Source organism: Copidosoma floridanum, unplaced genomic scaffold, assembly GCF_036245765.1.
Source record: "Copidosoma floridanum isolate Cflo_tuat_1 unplaced genomic scaffold, Cflo_Japanese_pri ptg000032l, whole genome shotgun sequence".
Classification (NCBI taxonomy): domain Eukaryota; kingdom Metazoa; phylum Arthropoda; class Insecta; order Hymenoptera; family Encyrtidae; genus Copidosoma; species Copidosoma floridanum.
Window position 1 is genome coordinate 2621076 of NW_028321909.1, and position 27526 is coordinate 2648601.

Below are 27526 nucleotides of genomic sequence, written 5' to 3' on the forward strand. Positions count from 1 at the left end.
GTACGGAATTCTGTACCCGAAAATTATAGTAATTATACTTTTATTGAAATTAATTTGTAAAGTTAAATTATAAGTTTTGTATCATTAGTCTTCTTCATTTACTTTTAATGTACATCATTGTAACAAGGCAAAATGGCCTCCATGTTTCAAAATGCTCTCGCTGATGCAACGTGTATACAAGAAGCAGAAAGTCGAAGCTGAAATTCAAAGTTTTTCCGAATTTGTTTGTTTTTTGGAAGCTGTATATACGCTGAAAGAAGGAGAAGAGGACGCCAATGGACAACCAGCTGAGTTGCAGAGACACAGCAGCGCCAGCAGAAAAGGACAAGGAAAAAGCGAAAGCGACTACCAAGACACAGCAGCTGCTATGTGGAGAGTGAGTGCGAGAGGAGATCCGTGGCAGCAGTGGCGGCGGTCATTAATTGAGCGAGAGATCGTGAGTCAGTCTGGAGTAGAACCTTGAGTGAGAGCTTCGGTAACTTTACGGGTTTTCGTGGCGAGAGTTAAGAGAGAGAGTGAGAGAGAGAGTTGAGCAAGTTTTCAGGAAAGGTGCGTAGAGTGTTGAGAGAAGAGAGAGGAGTGTGCGTGCGAGTCTAAAAGCTGCTGTGTTTTCCCAGGACAAGGAGGTCTGCAGGTGAAGGACTACGGCCGCTGAGAGAAGAAGAAGAGGGTAAGAGAGAGAGAGAGAAGAAAAAGGTTCAAAGCCGCAGATCGAACGACGGAACGACCTGCTCGAGGACACTGGACGACATCGCGCCGGGTTGGACTCACGGACGCTTGACCAGGAGGTTTGGCTGGAGAAAGAAAGGAGTTGTGTGTAGCGTAGACAGTGCGACAGAGAGAGAGGGAGAGAGAGTGAGAGAGAGATTGTAGTGTCGACAGTGTGAGAGAGAGAGAGAGAGAGTATACTAGTGTGTGAGATTGGGGACGGAGTGTGAGTGTGTGCATAGTAGTGTCGGTCTAGGACGAGCAGGAGCCCCTCCTGGTTCAGGACGAGCCTGGTGAACGTGCTCTCGCGGCTCATGTGGTGCGAGGCCGAGGACGAGGTGAAGCGTTGTGTTGTGTATCGTGAAGAAAGATACTGTGTATTAGTGTTAAGTGTTTTAAATATAAAAAATAGTGAAAGTTATTTGTTTGTGCGTTAATTATTAGTTCTCTTCGTAAAACGGGACAACTCCTACGCCAATCCCCCTTTTTCAGGAGCAGAAACCCAAGAGGTGAGAGGAACAAAGGTGACAAACGTGATCAAAATTTGGCAATGCTGCATTGGTGCCTCTTTTCATTTCAGATCAAGGAGTAGTGTTACATCATATATAATATACATTTTCATTAACATAAATCTTTATTTGCTACCTTGAAAATTTCTTTGTTTATATAATGAAAACGTATTAATTAAATAACAACACTTATTTAAACGATTCGTAAGACTCTCAGCTCCCATTGGCTGCAGCTAATTAGCACCCTGGGCGAAGTCATTTGAAGTTAAATATACTTTAAAACAGAAGAATTTTAATTTTGACAGACAAATTTGCAATCAGACGCATGCGAATGCTTGTCTCTCCTCTCGACTCTCTCAAGTTCGAGTTTATCAAATATAGCTATTGCGTATTCAAGGGTACAATCCCGATCAGAAATCTTAATAGGGCGATTATGAGTACCTCTTAAGGTTAACCCATTAACCACTGGAGGGCCTAGCAAGGCAGTATCATCACTAACCAAAAAAACAAACGTTTAAGATTATTGTCAGTACTTCAGTGTTTTAGCCCTAGAGGAATATTAAGTGAAAAATAGAGGAATCAAAGAAATTAGGATTTTAAACACTTATTTCATTATGATGTAGATTTTCTGCTACTAAAGATTCTTGTTTAAATTCATCGATAATTGTATGAAAATTTTCACTATTATTTATGTCACTATTTGTCAATAAATCTTGTCGTTCGCGTTCAAGTTGATCAACATCCATAAAATAATGTAGTAGAGGATAAGCTACTGTAATGTCATCTTGCATGGAAATATCCATTAAGTCGGAGCTATGTGCTAGAATCACACTATTATTATATAGTTGAATACACTTTGCGTCGCGATATTTCTTAGCACTTTGTTTATTTAAGTTAAAAGACTATTTCATTTTATTACTCATTTTTAGAAAAAAATTCTTATTTACTACTAAATTATAAAACTAATACAGTTGCAATATTCCGGACGCGTTCGAAAATTACAATTTGTCGGTAATTTTCGAACGCACCGTTTCTGTTTAACTGCTCCGAAAAATATATTTACATGTGATAAAATTAGGTTATTGAGGTAACCTCGTGAGGGCCTTCAATGCACCGCATGATGCACTTCTTGAGGCACTACTGAGAAAGCCAATAGAGGCCCTCTTGGACTATTGAGGTAGCCCCTTTAGATTTCTGATCGGGATATGGGTTATTCACTGTATATACATTGACAAGCTTTACCTCTCATAGTTACTTTGTATATTTATATGTGTATTATTTTCATCTTTTGATAGTAATAGTATACGTACTTAAGTGTGGTTAGTGTGTAAGTAGAGAGAAAAAAAGAGTATAAAGTATAAAGAGAAAGAGAGATCGATAAGTGGCTTGTGAGAGAGAAGATAGATCCAACAGCAGCGCAAGAACGTTTGACTACCGAACCATCAAATATTCGCTTTGAGCGCAATTCCGAAATTGCGCCCCCACTGGGAACTTTGAGAACGATTGGTCGTTATTAAAAAAGGACAGTACTATGCATTAATTTCCACATGCTTGTAGAAAAGCGATATTTAAGGTTTGGCCACCAGGTAAATGGAGCTGAAAGCTCGATTTCATAATAATTACCTTTTTTAATGACGACCAATCGTTCTCGAAGTCTTCAGTGGGGGTGCAATTTCATAATTGCGCTCAAAGCGAATACCTGATGCAATGCTTGCTGTTGAAGTAGGATCGCAATCTTCGGAACCGTGCAGTAGTTTAGTTACAGATGCAGACGATTCAAAAATCAGTAATTTAGGTAAGCTCCTTAATAATATGACTTTTTTTAACAGATATGGTCTTTATTTAAAATACAATTGTAATATCCATAATTTTGAATAAGTGAAATACTTTTTTTAGCAAAACCAAAGAGTCTAGAATCTTGGAAAAATAGATTTTATTGGGTTATTTATCATGAAGCGAAAAACGGAGTCATCTGTTCTGTCTGCTCTGAAGCTATTAAAAAGAAACTACTGATGTCCACTGATAAATCTATTAACGTTTCTAAAAAGGCGCTTTTGTTGACGATAGGTTTTGCACATATAAGAATGTGACCTTGTTATTTTCAGCTAACAAAAAAAGTCTACTCCATCGGGCATGTTTATCTCAATGGCTCTCGTCGAAGAAACAAAGTGTAGTTGAGCACTTAAGTTCTGCTAAGCAAAAAGAAATGTTAGACAGTCTTATAGCGCTAAAAACCAATTTTACATCCATCCAGTATTTGACAAGGCAAGGTCTCTCTTTGCGTGGCCATGACGAAGAAAATTTTAATCTGCACCAGCTTTTAGCATTGAGAAGTGTAGGTATTCCACAATTGAAAGTTTCGTTAAAATGAAATAACTATAACTGGCTGCACCATTCTGTTATTGATGAAATTGTAGCTTTGTTAGCTGATGAGGTAAACAAAAAATTGTAAACGAAATTTTGTTAGCTCATCATTATGCAATAATAATAGACGAAACTTCAGACACTATTAAACTTAAACAAATCTCTGTTTTTTTACGGATGGTTGATAAGGATTTAACGATTAACGAGTTTTTTTTTTTAATTTTATCTATACTCTGAATACGAAGTCTGAAACTTTGCTTGGCTTAGTTTTAAAGTTTTTAATAGACAATAACTTCGATATAACAAATCTAAGAGGACAATGTTACCATGGAGCAAGCAATGTAAGTGGACGAATTAGTGGTTTCCAAACTTATATTTACGAAGTAGAGCCACGTGCATTGTTTGTCCATTGTCCAGCGTATACATAAAATCTATGTATTCAAGACTCGCTGGAAGTAATCGTGGATGTCAGAAATGTTATATCAATTATAGAAGATGTCATTAATTTTACAAGGGTCTTATCGAAAAGAGTGCAAGAGTTTAAATTTATAAAGCCCGAAGGAACGCCATCGTTATCACTATTTTTTACGCCAGGTATGCGTATGTTATAAATAAAACAAATTATTTTCAAAGTATTAATAAACAAAGTGGACATTTAATTAATGCTTATTAAAGTTTGAACCATGATGATTTCGATGTTAATAATTATTATGTTTATTTTAGGTGAACGATGCGCATAAAATCTTTGAAGTCTATATTTGGTGGAAATTATAGGGCTACTATAAATTATTTAAAGAATAAGGCCTGTGATCGTGAAATTGATGCGACTATACGTGCAAAATAGCAAGGCTACGTCATGAGACTTTAATCTTTTGATTTTTATTTAACGTTATCGATAATTATATATATTTTTGATCAGATTGAAATTATAAATATTCAACTCTAAAAGAAAGAATTTTGTATTAAGGAAGCACACGCGATAGTGCTAAATATTGAAGATAATATCCAAACAATGGGAAATGATAAAATTTTTTCGAAAATTTAGGATAGAATAAAAACAGCAAGGACAAATTTAAAAATAGAGAAGCCATCTCAGCCATATGCCAAACGTAGAAGGAATGAACCTAAACGCTCAGAACAATGTTTCCAGTCTGAAAGTCATGTTTTTGCTAGTCAAGAGGAGCGTTATAAAAAATTATATTTTGAAATAATTAAAACTGCGATCCAGTTGTTAACAAATAGGTTTGATAGTAATGCAATAAATTTACTAAACAAAGTTGAAAATTTCATCATCGGAAAAGAAGATGACGATTCTATAATTTTAAATTTGTATGTCATAGATAGCAAAAATTTGAATGGTAGTAAATTTAAAATTGAAAGAGATTTATTTTTAAGTGCTATGAATAATGATCAGAAATTTAAAAAGTTACTCACTGACTGGAAAACAAAAAAAAATCTCGAGGTTTCCAAGGTTTCCGAAGTAAAGACTAGTGCAGATTAAAGATTCCTTCAACCCAAAGTCGGCGACGAAACAAAAATAAGTTTAAAACCAAATATTACTTATTTAAAAAACACATCATAGATAATAAGGCCAATATTTCCTAATGTCACAAAATCGATGAAACTTTTAATGACAGTGCCAGCATCATCGTGTACTATCAAACGCTCTTTTTCTGCTCTAAAGCGATTGAAATCATACCTGCGATCAACGATGTTACAAAAAAGGCTGAATTATTAAAGTATTTTTAATATACATAAAGTAATTTAAGAGGGTCTCAGAGTTAAAGTATTACTAAATAAGTTTATTACTGAAAATAATATTAGATGTCAAACATTTGCTATAATGCAATAAAGTTCTCTTTACAAAGTAAAACCATTTATTTTTCATGACAAAGTTGTAAGGCAACTATCTGTAAAAATTTATTTCACTCAACAGTTTTATTATACAAAATAAAAATAAACTCTAAGTCATAAATAAAAATTATGTTATTTCAAACTGAGGGGGGGGGGAGGTTAAAGGAGACTCCATACCTAAAAATAATGTAACTTGTCACTGCTGTCGTTATTAATTTTTAAAGATAAAAACTGTACAACACGCATCCAGATGGTGTCAAGAACCAGTATGCAAAATTTCAGCACGATCGGTTAAGCAGTTTTTGCGGTTGGTGATTACAACGATTTTTGTGACTTTGTTTATATATTAATAAAAAATAAGATAAGGTTAAGTGTTAATCACGCTAATGTTTTTTTTCAGCTTACTCAAAATGGCATCAGTTTTAGAATCCTGCGAGCCGAGTTTAAATATTTGATAAGACAAGTTAATCTTACACTTATCATAATAAATAATTATTAACTGGTTAATTTTCCATAATTTACCTGAACTTAAGGTACTTTGAGTCATATTCTGATGTTCAAGAAAATTACAATTTCGAATATTTGGTTTATATTCAAGTTTTTATTCCTCCACTAAATGTTTTATTGTATATAATTTCTGTTTAGCTGTACGAAATTTCTCCTACGCGTATTTTATTGAAACACAACGTTACAAATACTTATTAAAATAAGTAGAGACCTTATAAAATTTCGTATGTTTTATTAAAATTAAAGGATTACCTTCAGCAACGTTCCTTTCCATGATCCTCTTGCTTTCTTGGATCCAGCGAGCTGTAAAGCAAATATATTAAAAGGTCAATCAGATTTTTATGTACTTCAATATGCTTAAAAATACAATTATATTATTATTGCATACATTTTTCTATTTGAACAAAAAAAAATAGTCTAACAGTTAAGATGCGTTAAAGATTCAAGATAACTATCTCTTAACTTAGTCATGCTGTGTGCTCCTTTTTGTCGTTGCATTGGCATAAAAAGTATTTTGTAATTTACTTGCAAATGATAGTTCTCATTTTTCCTTAATATGAAAAAATTTCTAACACTACTCTTAATACAATAGTGTTAAGATTACTTTTTAATGTGGTCCTTAATAACACGCTAAATTTGAATCCATTAGGAAATTTGCTTTCGAATGACGGTGATTGTTGAGAATTGCGTAATCGTGTTAGCGGCCAAGTATAACAACAGGTTTTGACCCTGGCCAAGCACTGGTTTACCTTATAGTAATTTAAATATTTTGGTCACATTAATTTTTTTGCAGAGAATGCAACTTAATTGTTGTAAACTATTTTTCTAACATTTAAAAAATATGTTATCACGTAGGTTATTTAATGACGATTTATATAATCTTTATTTAAGGTATCGAAAGCTTTTCTAAATTAAGATAAACGAAAGAAAAATTTTTGCCGTTGATCATAAACTGTTAAATAAGTTATGTAGCTGATAACTGCATAGATTAAAGCTATTTTTTTTAATATTTACAAAAAATTGTGTCCACTAATAAAACTTTTACTTTGTTTTAACACATTGTTTCAACTTTGTCCGGAAAAAACTTATTTAGTTGTTTTAGTATTGGACTGGCCAATTAAATTGCAATAAAAAAATGTTAGTGACGGAGTTTGAAAGAAGGAGATTATTTTACATTTTATTGCTTATTCATTGTTGCGATTTGTTATTTTATACCACGCTCGTCAGTATGTTTTTTTTTTTTTTTTTTTTTAATCTTGCCTATTTTCAAGATAGCACAAGCATCGTAAAAGTAGCTGTGCAAGGCCATTTTATGGTTTGTTATATTAGGGTCATTTGGGGCGCCTATTCTTTCTCACTAAATAGTCAAACAGTTCCGTAAAAGAAGTGAAGCAAGGAGTAAAAGTTAACCAATTGTATGCTTTCAGAACAGAAAATTGATTATTATGAGAAGTAAAAAAAGTAATTTATGGATATTTCAATTGTTTGTTTTTCATTATGACAGCTGACAACAGTAAAAATAAATTTTTTTGATGCCATTTTTCTTAAAATAAAAAACAAAAAATCCTTTGTAGGTATTTTAACGTAAAATTTCGAATAGCTTTGCGAGCTTACTATTTCCTACCTAAGGCTTTTTCAAGAAGCTGGTGTGCCCGTGGTAAAAAAAATAGGATTCGCTACATAAGTGCCGTAACTTCGTGCCTACTTTACGTCCCTTGGATATGCTTTGCAGGTCCCTCAAGCTGAAAAATAGATCCAGAGTCGACTTATCCAACAAAAACTGTTTTTTTTTTTTCTACAGGCACAGAGTGCAACCGCCACTTTGCACCTTTAGGCCACACTGTTGACAGAAAAGTTTTTTGCTTTTTTCAGGTAGTCTCTAGGGCTCGGAGAAATTGACTGTGTAAAAAGTGGGCCCAAGGGCACAAAATTTCACTTTGCACACTTTGAAAGATAAACATTATACGCGACTTTGGCATCGACATACAACAACCGTACTTTTTGGGTGTTTATGTTCGTACTTAGTGCCGTAGTAACATAATGGTGGAAAAAACATAAATCATATGTGTGTTTGTTTTAAAGCAATCCGCAGCACTCTTTTTCTTTATTGCGTATTTTTATTATCATTTCACATACGCTTAAAGTATATAAGTCTTTTTGTTTCTACCTACAGGACATAGTTGCCAGAAAAAACTTCCTCTAATAATATATCAGGTTAAATTTTATGTAAACTAACGGAAACATTATTCTTTAATGGTTTTACATCAATTATCTTTATTAGTTTATTTATTTGGTAATACTTGTTAAACACAATTTTTCGTCATTCCAAAAGATTTAATGTTTTAAATAATTTCTATCACTAATAAAATATTCAATAACCTGTCTTAAAATTTTTTAAAATTTTTCTAAGCCTTGTAAAAGTGAAAGAAATTGCAAAAATCGAAGACAATTGACAGTTTCTTAAAAACCATTAAATAAATAAATAAAACCAATTAGTATCAGACTTACCAAGTTTTGTAACATCTTTAAGGATTATGTCCAATACCAAAATAACTTAGATTTTTCAAACTTAGTTAAGTTTCTAAGCTTGATTAATTTTTTGATAAGCTTACATTTTACCAAATATTAGCATTAATGTACAAATGTCATCTAAATTCAAAACTTTGTTGACTTTTCCTTTTAATCAAATTTTTTTTGTTAGTTAAGTTTCTAAACTTGATTAATTTTTTGATAAACTAACAAAAAAAATTTGATTAAAAGGAAAAGTCAACAAAGTTTTAAATTTAGATGACATTTGTACATTAATGCTAATATTTGGAAAAATGTTTGCTATTACAGTACACATCATAGTTTTTACGTTTGTTAAATTATTTATTAAAAACAAGAAATTAAGAAAAAAAAAAAAAAATCAAAAGAAACAAAGCAGGGGGTATCAATGGGTCATGAAATAAAATTATTGGAAATAAAATTTGAAAAATTGAATAAAATGAAATGCATTAAAAAAACAACAAGGAATGAAGATAACACATAAAAAAATACAATGGAATGACAAAAAAAAATTAAATCAAAACTGGCCTACAAAAAAGAAGAATTAATAGAAAAATACAAAAAGAAATGTAAAAAAAGAAAATACAAAAAAATTTTTTAAAACGTGATAAAATAAAATAATAAAAAATAATGAAATAAAACGAAGCAAAATATAAATTAAATATAAAAAACCATCGAAATGAAATATAAAAAAAAAAAATTAAATTAAACATAAAAAACAAGAAATGAAAAAAAAAAATAAATTAAACAAGAAAAGAACAAAAAAAAAAAAAAAAAAAAAAAACAAACCAGGGGCTATAAATGGGTCATGGGACCAACGGTAAGAGTAAAGTTCTTTAAACATTATATAAGTATAAAGACAAACTATTTCTTAGGTAACAAGGGGGTTACGAGACCCATAAGAAGAACAAAGCTCTCTGAAAATTAGTACTGCATTTATGTAGTTCACTAAAACAAAGACTTAAAGAACGAACAAAAGAAATAAAAAAATCGAGTTTAGTACTCACGATGGTTGAACTTTGTGAGTTCTGTATTTATGAATGACGTACTCTAGTAGTGCATGACGTACGTCCTTTGAGTTTTTGTTTTAGTGAAATATATGAATGCAGAACTAATTTTAATAGAGCTTCGTTCTTTCTATGGGTCTCGCGACCCCCTTGTTACCTGAGAAATTGTGTGTCTTTATACTCATCTGATGTTTTAAGAAGTTCGTTCTTTCTGTGGGTCCCATGACCCATTTATACCCCCTGGTTTGTTTTTTGTTAATTTTTTTTTTTTCCCTTGTTTTATTTATTTATTTATTTTTTTTTTTCATTTTTTGTTTTTCCATATTTAATTTAATTTTTTTATTTTTTATATTTCACATTTTGTTAGTTTTTAATATTTAATACATATCTTATTTTGTTTTATTTCATTATTTTTTAATATTAAATTTTATTACTAAAAAAAAAATGTTTATGTATTTCCTTATTTTTATTTCTTTTTATATTTTTTTATTTAATCTATATTTTTGTAGGCCATTTTTTATTTAATTTTTTTTTGTCATTCCATTGTATTTTTTATGTGTTTTTATGTTCATTTCTTATTGTTTTTATAATGCATTTTGTTTTATTTAATTTTTCAATTTTTTTTCCTAAATTTTTATTTCATTTCCTTTTTCAATTTTTTTGTTGCATCTTATTTTTCAATGTCTTTCCGAAATTTATTCCCTTTTTTTGATTTAATTTTTTTATTATTTTTCATATTATTTTCCATTTTATTTTTCTTATCATTTTATATTTATTTATTTTGTTTTTTTTTAATGAACTTTTTTATTTTGATTCAATACCTTTTTTTTTCTTTTTATTTCTAATTGTTTATTATTGTATTTTGTTTAAATTTTTTTCATTTCATTTTTTTTGTCACGTACAGTATGTAACATACTACGTGGGATGGGCCTCAGCTATTAGTATTAGGAAGGAGCACAAGTAGGGAAGAAAGAGCATAAATAGGCCCGCAGCAGTGGCCACAGGGCTCTTGATCGTCGGGACTAGAAGGAGGATAGTCGCAATAAGTAACTCGGGACCGCAAAGTGCCTTCCCTCAAGGAATATAGCAATAAAGTGATTGATTGAGTTTAGCCGCCACGTTGTTATTAAGCACCCCGAACCTTTAGAATCCTACGTAACAGTTTTGGTGCTAAGTGTGGGGTAGGTTTTGTCGCGAAATAAAAATTTTTTCTTACACGTGATATTTCGGAATTTTCGGGCAACAATCGGGAAGCACACATAGTGCAGTGCAACAACAGGCGCAGAAAATTCAAGGCAGTCACCTGCAGCTACTATCGAGTAAGGAAGGACTAGAGTCAACATCCAGTTTCAAAAGGAACCATTGTAAAGAGGATGACTTGGAGTATATTGGCGCTTATCGTTTTGTGCCTTCTGTCAGAGTAAGTAATATCTCTTTTTATCCTCCCAAATATATACACTTATTGTCCCTCGGGGTTTTTTAGCTAAGGAAACGACGCACAAAATAAAATAATACTTAACCCGAATACGGCTAGTTCCGCTCGTTTTAGAAGCCAGTAAAATAGAAATACAGAATCGAAAATAAAATAGGGATCCTTTTTGTTCTATTATTTCTTCGTGCGTGGACTAAAATCAACTAATATAATTAAAATCACATCACTCTAATATAAAAAAAAAGGGGGAAAGAAATAATTATGTCTGACTACGGGGAAGAGATTGATAACGGTAGGGATGGTTTAAACGAAACTTTTTCCATGACACAGGAAGATTCAGATACAATAACGGTTATGCTTGAACACGACCCCAAATCGTATGCACTCTATGAGAAGATGGATAAGAAAAATCAAGTTCTTATGTTAAAGATATTTAAAAATATAAAACTAAAAATTTAATTTAAGAAAAATCCTAATACAAAATTAGCAGAGCCAACGAATGAAACAGCAGAAATAGAGATGTTGGAAATCGCACCAGAAAAATCAGAATTAAAAGAAAATGCAATTAAGGAGAACATAGGGGTAGACAGGAAACGTGATCAATTAGGCGTGGAAGGGCTAGGCAAAACGAGTTGGCAGGAAAAGTATACCAAACGCCGAGCCTAAGAAAATACAAACAGTGAACAACCTTTTATACCATTCTGCAATTGGCTACCTCTGCATTCAAATGACAAAAATTACAACTACTATACATCAAACAATAGGACAGATAGGCTGAGGTTTGGATACGAAGAAAATCATAATGACGCGTATACAAATACAGAATACCTTTTTCCTGCATGTGACTGACCAACCGAGCTGCCGATAAATAATCAGGCAGAATTTTTTCAAAGGATACAAAGTAACATACGCGATAACCCTCAGCATGAAACCATGCAATTTTTTCCTAGTAATAGGCAACAAACAGGGGTACCGTTAGCCTTAGGCTCGAATCTTAATATATTAGGCTACCTAAACAACGCAGTAAATGGTATACCACTGTATAATGGAGACCCCGTGCAGTTTCCGTTATTTGAGCAAATGGTTAAAATGATAAAGGGAACAATACCTGTCCAGTATGAAAAATATTTCATAGGACTTTTGGGAAATAAATTGCGAGGCATAGCGGACGATCAATTCTGCACGTGATTATCGTTATTAAATTCAATTGACGAGCTTCTGTCGGCTCTGTCATGAAGATTCAATAAAATAGGAGGAATAGAGACACTTTCAGTGGAGCTTAAAACTGTCACGCAATGGAATAAGAAATTAATTATGGAATATTGCGGGCGAGTCCAGCGACTATACAATGGGATCATGATGGCACATGAGGCGAACCTATTCTTAATGCGGGCCGAGAAAGATGCGTCGAAAAAGAGATCAGACGGTGAATCAGTGAGGCAGTTTCTGTACGGATCAAAGGCACCGTATAACTGGAACGTCACAGGGTTCCAACCAAAAACGCTAGAGGAGGCTATTGAAGCTGCCATTACTGTAGATAATGAATTAAGCCTCCGCCGCTCAATGATAGTGCAAAAGAGCAGATTAAGAGCAAATAACGCCGAGAGACGGTATGACGCCATGGTGGGCCTTATCGGTAGCGACGCACCCGTGGGAAAGTCAGATACGGACGAGTGGGACGGTGTGGCTGATGTAAAGTACTGTTCGTATTGTCGAGAGCACGGCGCCCATTCTACTAGTGGATGTGAAAAATTGTGGCAAGATGCAAAAAAAAGAATAATAAAAAATCCTAACGTTGATGAAGAACCAAAAAAAGAAACAATAAAAGAAGAAGGATGATATGATAGGAAAGTGGCGTATAATGATTATCACCGTCAGTATGGAAACGATAGGATTTTTGATCGACAACAAGGGAATAATGGTAAAAGGCCTTACAATCAAGGGAATCGCTATCAGGGATGAATATATAACTACGATAGTAATAATTATTATAACAATAATAATAACAGTAATAATTATGATGGAAATAGTTACAATGACAGAAAAGTAGGTCATAATTATAATAGATATGACAACAGCAAGGACGATTATCGGGCCAGGCGAAATAACTAATACTCCAATCAGAATAATCAGGATAACCAGGATGATTATAGGAGAGATAATCTTAATGGACAAAGTGCGAGGGTAAACAGCTCGAAAACTGGGCATTTAAACTCGCAGTATGTTCGACGCGATCCCTAATCGTCGGGCATAACAAAGCAATAAATGAAGAAATTTATGAGAGGAAGTTAGGAGTGTTAGAGGAGGGTATGGATAATGACAAGCATAAGGTATCGGAGACTTATGCCACGACGCGTGAAAATTCTAAGGCTGAAGAAAAAGATGAGCAGCAGCTATCTCGCACAGTGAAAATAAATTTATCGAAAATAGGATACACACCACCCACAGTAATTCTAAAAAGCCCTTATATAAACGAAGGTGCGACGTTTTATGCCGATACGGGCGCGGAAATTTCAATAATTAAAGAGAATTGTCTCGATATTGGAGTAGCGGTAAATGGTAGGGAAAGATTAAAAATAAAAGGCGTAACGCACGGAGCTCGCCAAACTTTGGGATCTACAAGATTACCCCTAGAAAACTTTATGTGTACCCTACACGTACTCCCCCATGACTTTTCCATAGAGGTGGAAGGAATCATAGGATGGGATATTTTTAAGTTGTATAACGGTCAGATAAATGCCAAAGACAACACACTGAAGTCGAATGGAAAGAGAATTTTGCTACGAGAATCAGAAAGTTTTGAAATTGTGCCGAAAACGAGGCAAGTTATATATACGTATATAAAAGAGTCGCACAGGAAAATTAAAGTGGGCTGGATCCCACTACAAAAGCTTACAGAAGGTATTTTGTTCGGTAATTTTATCGCAACGAAAAATAATGGTAAGGTGTATGCCGAATGTCTAAATATATCAAATGAAATAATAAATGTACCAGTCCCAGTGGTGGACCTTTTAGAGTTTGAGACGACGAAGAAAGCTGACTCATCGGACGTCAATGGGGATGACGTAGAAGCATTAGAAAGAGCCTTTGTACAGATGTTTCGAGGAACTGAAAACCCTGAAGAGAATGGAAAACTAGGCAATGAGATAAGAAACGATGCCAGCTGCACATGTTTGAAGAAAAATATCGTGGGAAACGTGGGTTGTGATAAGGACGGCCGTGACAACGAGACTACTCAAATACTTGGGGAAAACATTAAAACAGACGTCCTAAGTTGCAGGAAAGCGCGAGTCGACAAAATAATGGATTAAGTCGACATATCGGGGTGCAACAAAGAAGAGAAAAAACATGTGCGAGGGCTTATAGAGGTTGACCCGTACGTTTTTGGACTCGACGGGGAACAACTGAAAGCGACGAATCTTTTAAAACATAAAATAAACACGACTACGGATAAACCGAGAGTAACGAAGCGGTATAGATATCCGCCAGCTGTGAGAGAGCAAATGAAAGTTGAAATTAAGAAATTACTTGAACAAGGCATAAAAGAGCCTTCAGAGTCACCGTACAGCTCAAACATATGGATCGTACCTAAAAACGCAGGACCAGATGGCGAAAAGCGCTGGCGGGTAGTAACGGATTTCAGGCAACTCAACGAGATAACAATAGGCAGTTGTAATCCACTTCCCTTCCAGAGTGATATACTGGAACATCTGGCGACAGCACGCTATATTACAGTGGTAGACTTGAAGCAGGAATTTTTTCAAGTCGAAATACATGAAGACGATGCTCATAAAACAGCGTTTTCGGGACTGGATGGGCATTACCAGTACAAAAGAATGCCAATGGGTTGCACGGATTCTCCGAACACGTTTCTAAGAGCAATAACGCTTGCACTGGCAGGGCTGCAGGGCCATGAGGTAGAGGTATATTTAGACGATATAATGGTGTTCGCGTCGAATCTTAAAGAACATTGCAAACGCTTTATAAGGTTGTTAGAGCGATTGTCAAGAGCAAACCTTACAATTGCAACGCAAGGCTGAGAACACCGGTGACCGATGACCCTATATTACCCTCTTGACTTTAAGCATTCAACCAAGAATTACCGATCCTCTCAAAGTCTGCACTGAGAGAACCTAACAGCTACAAAGGAAAAATAAACTCGAGCGAACAGGACAGTCTCCAACGGGCAAGCATCACGAACATATCTCTTCGCGTTAGATCATCAAAACAACTAAGTCTGCAGAAAACGAAGGTGCTTTAGACACCAACGTCTTCGACGTTATATTAGGGGACGTTAGAAAAGAGCTCTAAAACTAGATCCAAAGGTTCAAACGTTGTAGTTTTCCTCCTGATCAGTGTGGTAGTACAATAACAGGCCAGAGATGATCACCCTGAGGTGTGGAGACAAATGCGCTTGCTGGAAATTTCAGTCAAGAAAGAGTTTACTTAAGAAGCTCGCCGGTCCTTTTCAGGGTCATCGGACGTCGAACTACCTTGCCAACAAATATATTACAACTTAATAAAGTTGAAAAAAAGGCCATTAGGGCTCACAAACGTCTAGCTGAGCTAAAAGTCGCAAGAAGTCGAAATGTAGCAGCATAAAAATCGATAAATATCAATTTCCAGTGACTCTTAATAAAAACAGGATCCGTAAATCACGTTGAAATCTTGTGGCCGTATAAGGTTGTAGTTGCTGTTTTATAGTAATTAAAAAAAAATTGTTTTTAATTACTTAAATTTCATTTTACTTAAATAATAGAATTGCAAATAGTGTTAGCACCCATAATTATATTACTATCATCAGCTTTCTTCAGTCTTGAACGAGAAACATATATTGATATTATTTTACGTAAGCTCGACCAAATTGTTATGAAGTTAATTTGTATAGTGTTTTTTTCTCCTGTATGTTGGTCGTATAAGCATTTAAGATAAATCTCCATATTTGTGAAAAGTCTCCCTGTTCATGAAACACAGCAAACAGTCTTAATCCATCAATTATTTAATACAATTTAAGACTTGAAAAGTTACATTGAAACAATATATGCTCCCGCGAAAACAGTAAATCAATTCAAAGATGACATCAAAAATTAGTATCAGCACACTGTAAAAATGCATGAAGCCAGACTTAAACAAAAAAAGAATCGAAAAAGCTATAAGTTTTTAGTGGCTACCCTTAAATAGACTGTATGTGCGTACTATGAATATTTAATGATGTTTGCGCGTGTCAACTTTGATAAATACTTAATGACATAGTTAATAAAAAAAATATATGTTGCACTGCTACTCAATGTCACACAAATAACAATTAATATTTTCAGAAAAAACCAGAAAAAGCTCAAGTTTCACTGGGAACAGCTGCACTGAGATATAATGGTAGAATAACTTGGAGTGAATACGTTTCGTTTAAGGTTTCGTAAGTAAAATCAAAAGCTAGAATCATGTTACATATTAAAGACACAAAACAACTAATACCTTCAATACCTGTTGCCAGCAACAACTGACAACTGTATGAAACATTTAGAAAGGTTAACTTCAAAAACCAAGCAGAGCAACTTTTTTGACATACAAGAAATACCCGATTTTCAGCGTTCCACTGAATTTACCGAGTAACTCATTTTCATATTACTAACGGTTTTACATACCAACTTTAATTTTGGAATGAGTAAAGTGCATAAATTTTGTTACTTTTTAGAACGAAGTTCTTTACGTCGCGTACTTGAGGGGCTGGAATTTTAAAACCAACAGATTTTTTTTTTGAAACGGAAGTGGTTTACCCGAAGTCTCTACCTCTCAAGTTTCCCCCCTTACCCCGTCCCCCTCACCTACTGTTCTCTACACACTTCCCCTCCCCCCACTTTATATGTATATCTGCCAACCGTGCCTTGTGACTCTTCTGCACACTTTTGCCCACTATTTCCCCTCACACTCCTAAGCAATTAATTTTTAAACTAATTTTAATTTTATTTTCTCACAATAACTTTTTTTCAACTTAACAATTTTTTCTTTTACAATTCTTTGAAGAAAAAAAAAAAACACTTTCCAATAGAAAGATTTGAACCCTCGACCTCCTGCATATGAGTCCAGTACCTTACCCACTCTGCTACGAGCGCTGCCGACTATAGAAACTCGGTTTTTCGTACTTATCGTGTGGTTCGTAACTATAATATCCCATTTTTATATGCATTCACTGATAATACATTCGATTCATGATTAATAATGTGTTTGTTTTCTAAATAATACATCTAAAAAAAGAAAAAAAAAAAAAGAAAAAAAAAAGTAATAAAATTAAATACGAAAAAAAAGAAATAAAATATGAAAAAAAAAAATAATGAAATGAAATTAAATTTTAACAAATAAAATAAAATATTAAAAAATAATGAAATAAAATATGAAAAAAAAACTAGAAATGACAAAAACAAAAAAAGGGAATGAAAAATATAAGATTAAATAGAAAAATAAACAAAGAAATAAAATAAAGAAAATACAAAAGAATGAAAGTAAATAGAAAAATAAAAAAAATAACATAACGGAAATACCAAAGAATGAAAAAAAAAGTAATGAAATTAAATATGAAAAAAAAAGAAAAGAAGTATGAAAAAACAAAAATGAAAAAAAAGGAAATTAAATAAAATAAAATAAAACAAGAAATGAAAACAAAAAATTAAATAAATGAATAAAATATAAAGGGAATTATAACAACAAACTAGGGGGTATACATGGGTCATGGGACCCACGGTAAGAACAAAGTTCTTTAAAAATGACATAAGTATAAAAACACAATTTCTCAGGTAACAAGGAGGTCGCCAGACCCGTAGAAGGAACAAAGCTCTATAAACGTTAGTACTGCATTCATGTAGTTCACTAAACAAAAACTTGAAAAACGAATTAAAAAAAAATAAATAAAAAAATAGTTCAGTACTCACGATGGTTTAACTTCGTGAGTACTGTATTTATGCACGACGTTCCCACGAAGTTCAATCATCGTGAGTACTAAAACATTTTTTTTATTTTTATTTTTTATTCGTTTTTTAAGTTTTTGTTTAGTGAACTACATGAATGCTAAACTAACGTTTATAAAGCTTCGTTCTTCCTACGGATCTGGCGACCCCCTTGTTACCTGAGAAATTGTGTTTTTATACTCATGTCATGTTGAAAGAACTTCGTTCTTACCGTGGGTCCCATGACCCATGTATCCCCCCTGGTTTGTTGTTTTAATTCCTTTTATATTTACTTTACTTTGTTAAGAGAAACAGAAAAGTCTTGACCCTTTCCGTTTTCCTGTCTTGGATATTTCGAGAGAAAATCAACATACTTGACTCTAACACGGGTAATGGAATTTTTTACTTCTCGAGGCATGCGTACTGATTTCCCCTCTAACGGCATGCTGTGAATAATATGTTAACTAGAAATTCTATTTAAAAATCTGAATCACTTTTGCAACATTATAAAGAATTAAAAGTAGTCATAGTAACACATGCCGGGCACAGTATTATTACCTTTATCCTCGTCCCTAATATAACAACTATTATTTTTACAATTATCATTATTGTTATTGTTTTTTAAAAATAATATAAATAATAATGATAAGTTATTATTACAATTATTAATATTGTTTCTGCTATTATTATTATTTTTATTATTACCGCTACTACAACCTCGATTGATTAATCGAACAGTACTTAGCATTAGAAAATAATGATATTTTCTCTTAATGTTAATATTAAAGTACCATAAAATTCTGTAGAATTTGGATGGAAAAAAGAAAAGAAGAGCAGAAGTAAGTGAATCGCCTTCCATTCTCTTAACGCACATACGAGAGCAAGCTGGAAGTGAGAAGTGCCAATTTCTAAGTGGCTGAACTAGATAAGCTCTAGGAAACTACATTTTTGGATACGATAATTTTTCCTAGATTTTTTCCCTGTAAGATATCCTATGTTTTTATTATCCTATAAGATTTCGTGTAGGATGTATGGGGTGTAATTCGCAATCACCGCCAGCAATTACATATGTAAGACGTGATAACGTTGCGTAGTTGGGGGCGCTACTGTCGATTTACTGGTGATGTGATCCGCAATCCCACCAGCAGTAAAGCAGACGACGTCAGTCTACTTGGTCTTTTTCGTGACATTTTTGCTGTGATCCCACGCAATCCCGCCAGCAGTAAAGCTGTTATTTCTATTTTTGCTGTGATCCGGCGCAATTCCGCCCGCAATCTTATCTACTTTAAAAAAACTGTTATCCACCATATGAAATCAATAGATTTTCGGTCACTTTCAATAAATAGTTGTATATTTTATGTATCTTTATTAGTTCACAAGAAAAGTTTTATTATGCATACGATAAACGACCAATTATATAGATAATTCTATAAATTAGGACAAAGTCGAACTTAACCTATCTTTAAAACTGAACATATTATAGAACAAAAGTTAACGAGTAATTTGTACAATTAAAATAAACAAATAAATGTTATAAATTATTTTTGTTAAGTACTCTTATAATACATAAGTAAAAAATTTCAATTGTCTTATAATGTTATAATTAATTTATGTTTTCGAAAAAGTTTTATAAACAAGAACATAATTATGAAACAATAGTTGCTGCAAAAAAAAAGCTAACTAATTCAAATTATGGTATTATCACAATTAATGATAACTTTATAGATGAAGCTATTAGTGCTTATATTATAATAAAACCTAGTTTGAATAATTCCAAAACATCGTTTCCACTTTGACGTCCAAAATCTAAAACTGAAGAAAAAAAATTCATGCTCTTACTAAAAATACAGAGATGCAAACAGTTACAATTTTAAGTTTAACTGAATTACAATCTTATTTTTCAAATAAAATTTTGCAAAATATAACTTAAGACTCACGACCATCTTCAGACTGGATTTCTGAATATTTATATTCGACTAATCACAATATCTTCAATTCGAGTAGCAAAAGACACGATAAAAAAAAGCTTTTATCTGTTGTATCTGGTCCTTAGTGGCAAAAAGCAGTTGAGAAAAAAAATTCGGATAAAATAGATAAGGAAAAGATTACTTTGTTAAAAAAAAAAATTCAAATTGAAAATCAGGTAAACAAGAAAAAAAAGGGCAGGGAGAAAAAATATTTGAAAAAGAAAAAAAGGATTAAAAAAGAAAAAAGTGAATTAGCAAAGCAACAACAACTAGTTGTGGAATTCAACAAAAAATACATAATAACAAAAATTAATGAATAAAATACCAAAGAAAAATAATATTCAACTGAAACAATAGGTTATTTGTAAGGGCAATGACACTTTTTTACTAATTTTTAATTACTTATTTATTCATGTAAAACTTGAATGTTTTAGAAAAATACAATCGTGTTTAAGAGTTTAAAATCTTTACAAGATATACAATAATTTTTGTGTATTGTTATTCATAAACTAATATAATTAAATGATTACCTCCAATACTACAGTTATTCAGATAAGAGCACACAAGTCGAAATAAAGTTTTAACGATCTAAATGGTAATAGCTTATTGAAAAAAATTTTGTAATTACAGAGTGTCAGGATAAAATGTTTTTGATTTTTTTCTATCGTTAAGTACACTCTATGTTTCATAAACATCACATTTCACACTCTTAGAAAATCGAGATGACAGTAATTCATAGACAGTAATTAAAAATTGGCAGTAATTGGGTGTCAGTAACTAAAGCCATGACAATAATTAGGTGTCAGTAATACAAACACAGTGGCAGTGTAGTACCATTATTGTTTGGCTACTTAAATGAGATTTTGACTTTTTATTATACTTCCCAATTTTTATTATTTAAACCTTTATTATATGGTAACCAAGTCCAAAAATTTTTATTAAAAAATAAGTAAATTTATATTTATACATGTGTACGTTGTAACTTTTTACGTATGTCCTAAGCAAAAAGAGGCAGTAATATCTACTTTTTCACCCCTGTTCTCAGTTCATTGTAATGCCTCATCACAGTGATTTATCTAATAAAATCCAACATTTTCGTAAATCTGCTGATACGTTAAAGAAAATAACGTATGTATTTCGAAAGCCAAATTAGCCACCCATTTATAATAAACTAATTAAGCAACGTTGGAGCTGTGGCGACTATTTCTAAAGTCTTTAAGATTCCTATAACTAGAAGCAAACTACGTATTTTAATGTTATAATTTAAGATGTATCCTTGTAAGTGACTAAATATTTGATAAGTTACTATCTACGTGAATAGCAAGCGGTTGTTTAGCTTGTCAAAGATAATCATTAATAATACAAAATATCAATAAATTGTAGAGTATGGGGTGGTATTAGTCCCTACTTAATATTACTGTTAAGTAGAAATTAAAATTTATAATTAGAATTCACCAGTTTTCTTTTTTACTTACCTTTTTCACCTTAACCAAAATGGCTCAAAGTTTCACTTCCGGAGACACGTTATGCTTAAAACGAAACTAAAATTAAACTAAAAGGTAGACTGCTTGGTAAGGAGCAAATAGCCCTATTTTATCAGTTATTTAATTCAATTAAGGACTTCGAAAATTTTATTGGAATAATATACGCTTCCACGGACACAGTTAGTCGATTTAAAAATAAGTATTAGCAGACTCTTTACAATGCACGGGGCCAGACTAAAACAAAAGGAAAATTGAAAAAGCTGTAAGCTGTTAGTAGACGCACTAAAATGTGCGGTATGCGTATGATATAAATATTTAATGATGTTTGCGCGTGTCGACTTTGATAAATACTTAATGAGTTTGTTATTTTGAAAATAGATATGGTGCACTGATAATCGACGTTACACAAATAACTGGAAATATTTTCAGAAAAACTATGAAAAAGTGAAAGTTTGACTGGGAACAGCTGCACTGAGATATAACGTTAGAATAACGTAGAGTAAGTACTCATCGAGTAAAATCAAACGAAAATAATATTAAATGCTAGAATTATTACATATAGTAAGAACACAAAACAACCTATACATAATATTCCTGTAGCCAGCAACACCTGTATGTAACATACAGAAGTGCCAACTACGGTAAACCAAGCCGAGCAACTTTATTAACTTTCAAGAAATAACTCGATTTTCACCATTCATGTTCGCAGACGCATAATTTATAGAGTAATTCTTTTTGATAACACTAACGATAGTATAAACCAACTGTAATAGCTTGGTTTGCAAGCCAGTTTAGTTTTATATCATATCAAAGTTTAGTTTTGTGACTTTTTCAAATGCAAAGGAAAACAGAAAAGTCTTGACCCTTTCCCCTTTTTTGTCTTAAATATGTCGTGAGAAATTCTATATACCTAACTCCAACACGAGAAATGAAATTTATCATTTCCCGAGGAATGCGTACTGGTATCCCCTGCAAGGATAAACAGTGAAAGACATGTCTACTAAATGTTGACTTAATGTCTACTAAAAAATCTGAATTTTTTTCGCAACATTATCATCAGTCAAAAGTAAAGTACCCGTCAATCTTGGTAACTCACAACAGGCACAGTACTACCATAAGAAAGATTTAAAAAGTATGGATTTGCAATAGTTTCAACTTATTATTACTGTTAACATAAAAACCAAAATTCAAAATTAAGATTCACCAGTTTTTTTTTGTTTTCCTTTTTTTTCTAAACCAAGATGGCTCAAAGTTTTCCTTCTGGAGACACGTTATGCTTTTAACTAATCTACAACGGAAAAAACACACAATTAAGGACATATAGACCAACGATGCAAAATACAGTGATCAGCTTGTGAATTATGCTATAGAGCAGAACATTGTGCTATTGATTGCTTTTTATACAAACCCAAGCAAAGAAATTGCAAGCTGTGCAAATGTTTAAGCCACAGCATAAACCAATGTGAGGTTACATGTTAAATTAAGGGCAATCTTGGATACATAGCTACAAACTACTCACACTTGGTAAGCCTTCAGCACATCTGAATTATCTGCAAGAAATTAGGGCGTATGAGCAAAGAATGTCAACCTCACAAGATTATGTGGCAGTTATGTCATCGATCCGGGTATATTGCACTAGACTTCCCAACAAAAAAAAATTCAGCCATATCTGGAAATATTTTTATTGTTCCTAGAAGTTACAAATATTGCAAAGATGTTGACCATTCGTGATATAACAAGCCCGAAAAGCTAAAGAACAATGCAAGCAGTCGATTTTCTCATAAAACGCCTGGTTACTCACCATTTTCAGTATAAAATGCTTCATTGACAGAAATATGTAACACAGATCAGAAAGAATACAACAGTATGTTTAAAATCAAGGACGCAAACAACCAAAATATTTGCAAGGATGAAGCAAGACTTAAACTTACCTCGTCTAAAGACCTTTTCTATTCTGATAACCAAGAAATGATCGAATGAAAATTATCTAAACAGCGCAAGAAAGAGATTCTTTTTGCTCCAATTAACAATACTTTCAATATAACAAATAACACTAGTCAAAATAATCCAGTGCAACCATTAAAACAAGAAGCTGAACTTGTTGATACAAAATCCAAAGGTAGCGAACTTTCTATTATAAACCAGGTGTTGGACGAGAAATCTCCATAGAACAGCTAAAAGTTTGTAAAAAGGAGAAACTTAACAGTAAAAAATTTTGAAACAAATGTTTAGTGTGTAAGAACCTTACAAGAGCTCAGCTAGCAAACGTAGGCATAATGTTGCTCAGAGGTAGGAAATTAAACATTCTAAATCAGAATAACAGCATGAAAATAGAACGTATCTTAGCTAAACGAAGGACTGAAAATCCAGAAAACAAATTTTTCAACAAGATTCAAACTGAAGTAGACATTTCAATCGTTCATTATAGATATAGAATCAGACATGATACGTACCCACCCAAGACAACCAAAAATTTTCTAACTGATAAAAACCATGAAAACTTATACAGTTTTTTTAAATTAAATCGGTCAACGAAAAATGGAACGATTCAGGATACAGAATGCGACTACATCAAAAATAAAGATGACATTTTCAAGAATGTAACAAATAAGAAAGAAATTTCAAAAGATATTACATTAAAATATAATCTAAAAAATTATTGGACGACTTATAATTTTACACGCAAAGAAAACAATAAAATAAGTGTAAAACAGAATACATACTACAAGCAAATAGAAACCAAGATAGGAAAGTATTCATTTACTATGCTCAACTGTAATAACGAAGTGGAAGTCAATTACACTTTAAAAGTAAAGATACCTTACCCATCAATAAATCTGATACAATATAAAAAGCTCAGAAGAAACCTACTAAATATACGGCAAAAAATAAATCAACACCACGTCAGGTTTAAGCAACGATATAAATTTACATTGTGAATAATTTAAGCTTACTTTAATTAAACGTCTATACACAGAGAACTCGGGTTAAATAATTTTTTAAATCATTTTGTTTTTATCAATAACTAAACGATCTGATGTACACAACGATATAATTTTAGTACGTAAATTGAATGGATCGTACTGTGAACTAGGTAAATAAGTTATTAACACTAAGTGAACTGTCCCCAGACTTTTTTGTCAAAAGCCGTAGTACCAGTTTTAGGAAGGGGTATGATGTCAGTAAATTATCGTTAATACATTTATTAATAATTTTGTTTTCCTCATTCCTTCAGAATTTTCCATGTTGATTCGAAAGTATTGTAAGCAAGGATTAACTTGCATCTGAAAAGAGGTGAATCATCTGCAAGATTTCTCGTAGCTGCAGCACAATGCACTATGATTCATGCACATGCAAGCTAACCTACGCTGACCAGCAATACCAACCACTGGAAAACAATACTATTCCATACACAAGTAACTAGAAACATTTTCAAAAAAAACCAGAAAAAGCAAAAGTTTAACTGGTAACAGCTGCACTGAAATATAGTGGTAGAATGACTTAGAGGTAATACGTTTGGATTAAAATCAAATGAAAATAATATTATATGCTAGAATTATTACCTATAGTTAAGACACAAAACATTTAACACATTATATACCAGTAGCCAGCAACAACTATATATAACATACACAAGTGTTAACTACAGTAAACCAAGCTGAGCAACTTTATTAACTTTCAAGGAATTATCAGATTTTTACCGTTCATGTTCATAGACGCATGGTTTACCGAGTAACCCCTTCTTGAACACTAATGATTGTATAAGCCAATTGCAATAGCCTAATTTTCAAACTAATGAAATTTTGTTACTTTTTCTAATGTAAAGGGAAACAGAAAAGTCTTGATCCCTTACCCTTTTCCTGACTCAGATACATCGTAAGAAAATTCCCTAACGCATGCATGCTGATTCTCCCTCCAATGATACTAGCAGTGAAAAACCAGTGGACAGTGAGTGCTTGGGTACCCAAGAATAAAATTATACTTCTATAAAATTATATAGTAAACAATATAATTATGAGTATAAAAATACCTTCTATGAAACAATATTTTGTACAAAGGTGGTGCAACTATCGTACAAATGAGTATACCTACATTGATTGAGTGTAGTTTTAATTGATTTTTTAGTATTTAATACATTAACAATTAGAAATAATATGTTAAGGTGTAGTACAATATTAACAATATATAGGCTAGCCAGTGCAATACTGTATACTGTATATGCACCCTTTCATCGAATCTTCTGATTATTTAAAAACAACTTTCTACTGCCTGTACGCTAATTACATCTCTAACGTCATTCTCATACACTTATTTTTAGAATCTATTTAATACTCAAAATATAATTGTATCTAAAAAATTAAGAAAAACTATCCTATAGTACCGCTTTCTTCAATAGAGTAGTAGTAGTAATAGTAATACATTCCAGCGAATGTCCCTTCAAGGCGTTCATCACACATAGATTTGTTGGACAGGTATTATTTACATCAAACATTCATTCAATATAGTATAAAAAGTACCAAAAAAAATTGCTAAGCTTTTAACTGCACCCTTCTTTCTATATTTAATTTCAAAAAATTGCAATCAACATGTAACCTTATAGAAAAATCACATAAAATTGCATTTATACGATCTGTAGAAATCTCCCAACTTTTTTGGTATAAAAGATAACTATTAAATAAACCTATCCAATTTTTAAATAGATTCACAAGTTAGGTTTTACATTAATTTAAAAAGAGGGGATCAAGTATGCGTAAGAGCATAATATATGTGAGAACATTCGCATGAGTAAAAAAATTGCCAGCTTAGCTGCTCATATTTGCGGTTTTTTTACATCTCCAAACTTTTCCCCTGGTAATTATGTAAAGGATTTCTTTGTCGGGACTGAAAAAATTGTAAAAGAATGAAACACAATAAAAATTAATTATTGTATTGGTACAGTGCAAAAAAAAATTTTTTTTTATTTTTGAAAGTTTTGAAGAAATATGAAAAAATTGTATGAACAATTATTTTCTTATAGTAAAAGTAACAAATTTATAGTAAGTAAATAAATATTTATTAACACACAGTAAAGCTGCTCTGCTGAAATATACTAAGTTCCAAGTTTTCAAAAAAAAAGTTCAACAAAAAAAACTGTTTTATTAAATAAATTATTTATTACTTTAATTTATAATTAAACCAAATGAATTGATACACAGGAAATAAAAAATCACGTAAGGGTTATTGTTACGAACTACATCATAACATGCAGGAATTGAATTTCGTAGGTCAGTGCAACTCGTAGCACAGTGGGTAAGGGTCTTGGCTAATACACAGAAGGTTAGAGGTGCAAAACTCTTGGGAAACTATTTTTTTCTCATTTCTTTAGGGTTGGTTATAACATATAAAATTCATAAAATTCAAAATATGTGGTGTAGAGCGTGGCGTTATGTGGTTGAGAAGGGACAGGAAGTACGTCACGGGGGTCTAGGGAAGGGGGGAGTATGAAGAAAAAACCACATCCGTCACACTTTTTCTAAAGGTCAGAATCTGAAATCGCCCATTGCCCCTCACGCATAATGCGCCTATTGGCCAGGCACAAGTGATGGGAGGAGATAGATGAGTCGACACCAGCGTACGTAGTGGCAAAAACAGGAAACCTGAAGTACCAAATTACTGTCATTTTTGCTTAATGAAGAAAAGAATAACAGTATTTCGTCAAATTTACAAATGTTGTCATCACGTTTGCATAAATAGTATTAATGTTATGAAATTGCAGTTACACAAATGTAAAAAAATAAACTATGTGGTGCCAAGAACGGTTGTAAAATGTTTGAATGTAACAACATATTAAAAAAACCTCGTTAGTTTTCGATCTAAAGCACACTTTCAGAAGCAGACGGCAAAAAGAAAGATAGTTACGCGAAATAAGACATCATCATTGTGATTTCTATTATTTAAACGTTTATAAAATATGGGTGTAAAAAAGTGAAGTGTTGTTCAGTGTAACAGTAGCGCAAAGACAGATTACAGTAAAATAACATAAATTTCGATGATTATCCAACTGTAAATAAAGGTACTTTTCATGTGCATTGCAACTTAGACAATTTTCAAAATAATCTGAATAAAACGTACGTGTAGGTTAACTTTGTAGGGAGCTGAAGTTACCAAGGTCTGCCTTATTACGATGGCACTTGTCAAATTGCTAACTCCGTCACTTTGAAATTCTGTAG

General features: G+C 32.5%; 1 protein-coding gene across 1 annotated transcript in view; it reads right to left on the reverse strand.

Annotated features, from left to right (window-relative positions):
* Window positions 1–6196: 6196 nt before the first annotated feature.
* LOC149373326 (uncharacterized) overlaps window positions 6197–27526 on the reverse strand; it is a 63455-nt gene continuing 42125 nt past the window's right edge. Inside the window, exon 6 of the mRNA XM_089597460.1 lies at window positions 6197–6245. Coding sequence (XP_089453586.1) covers window positions 6197–6245 — 49 coding nt within the window. The remainder of the gene's footprint in view (window positions 6246–27526) is intronic.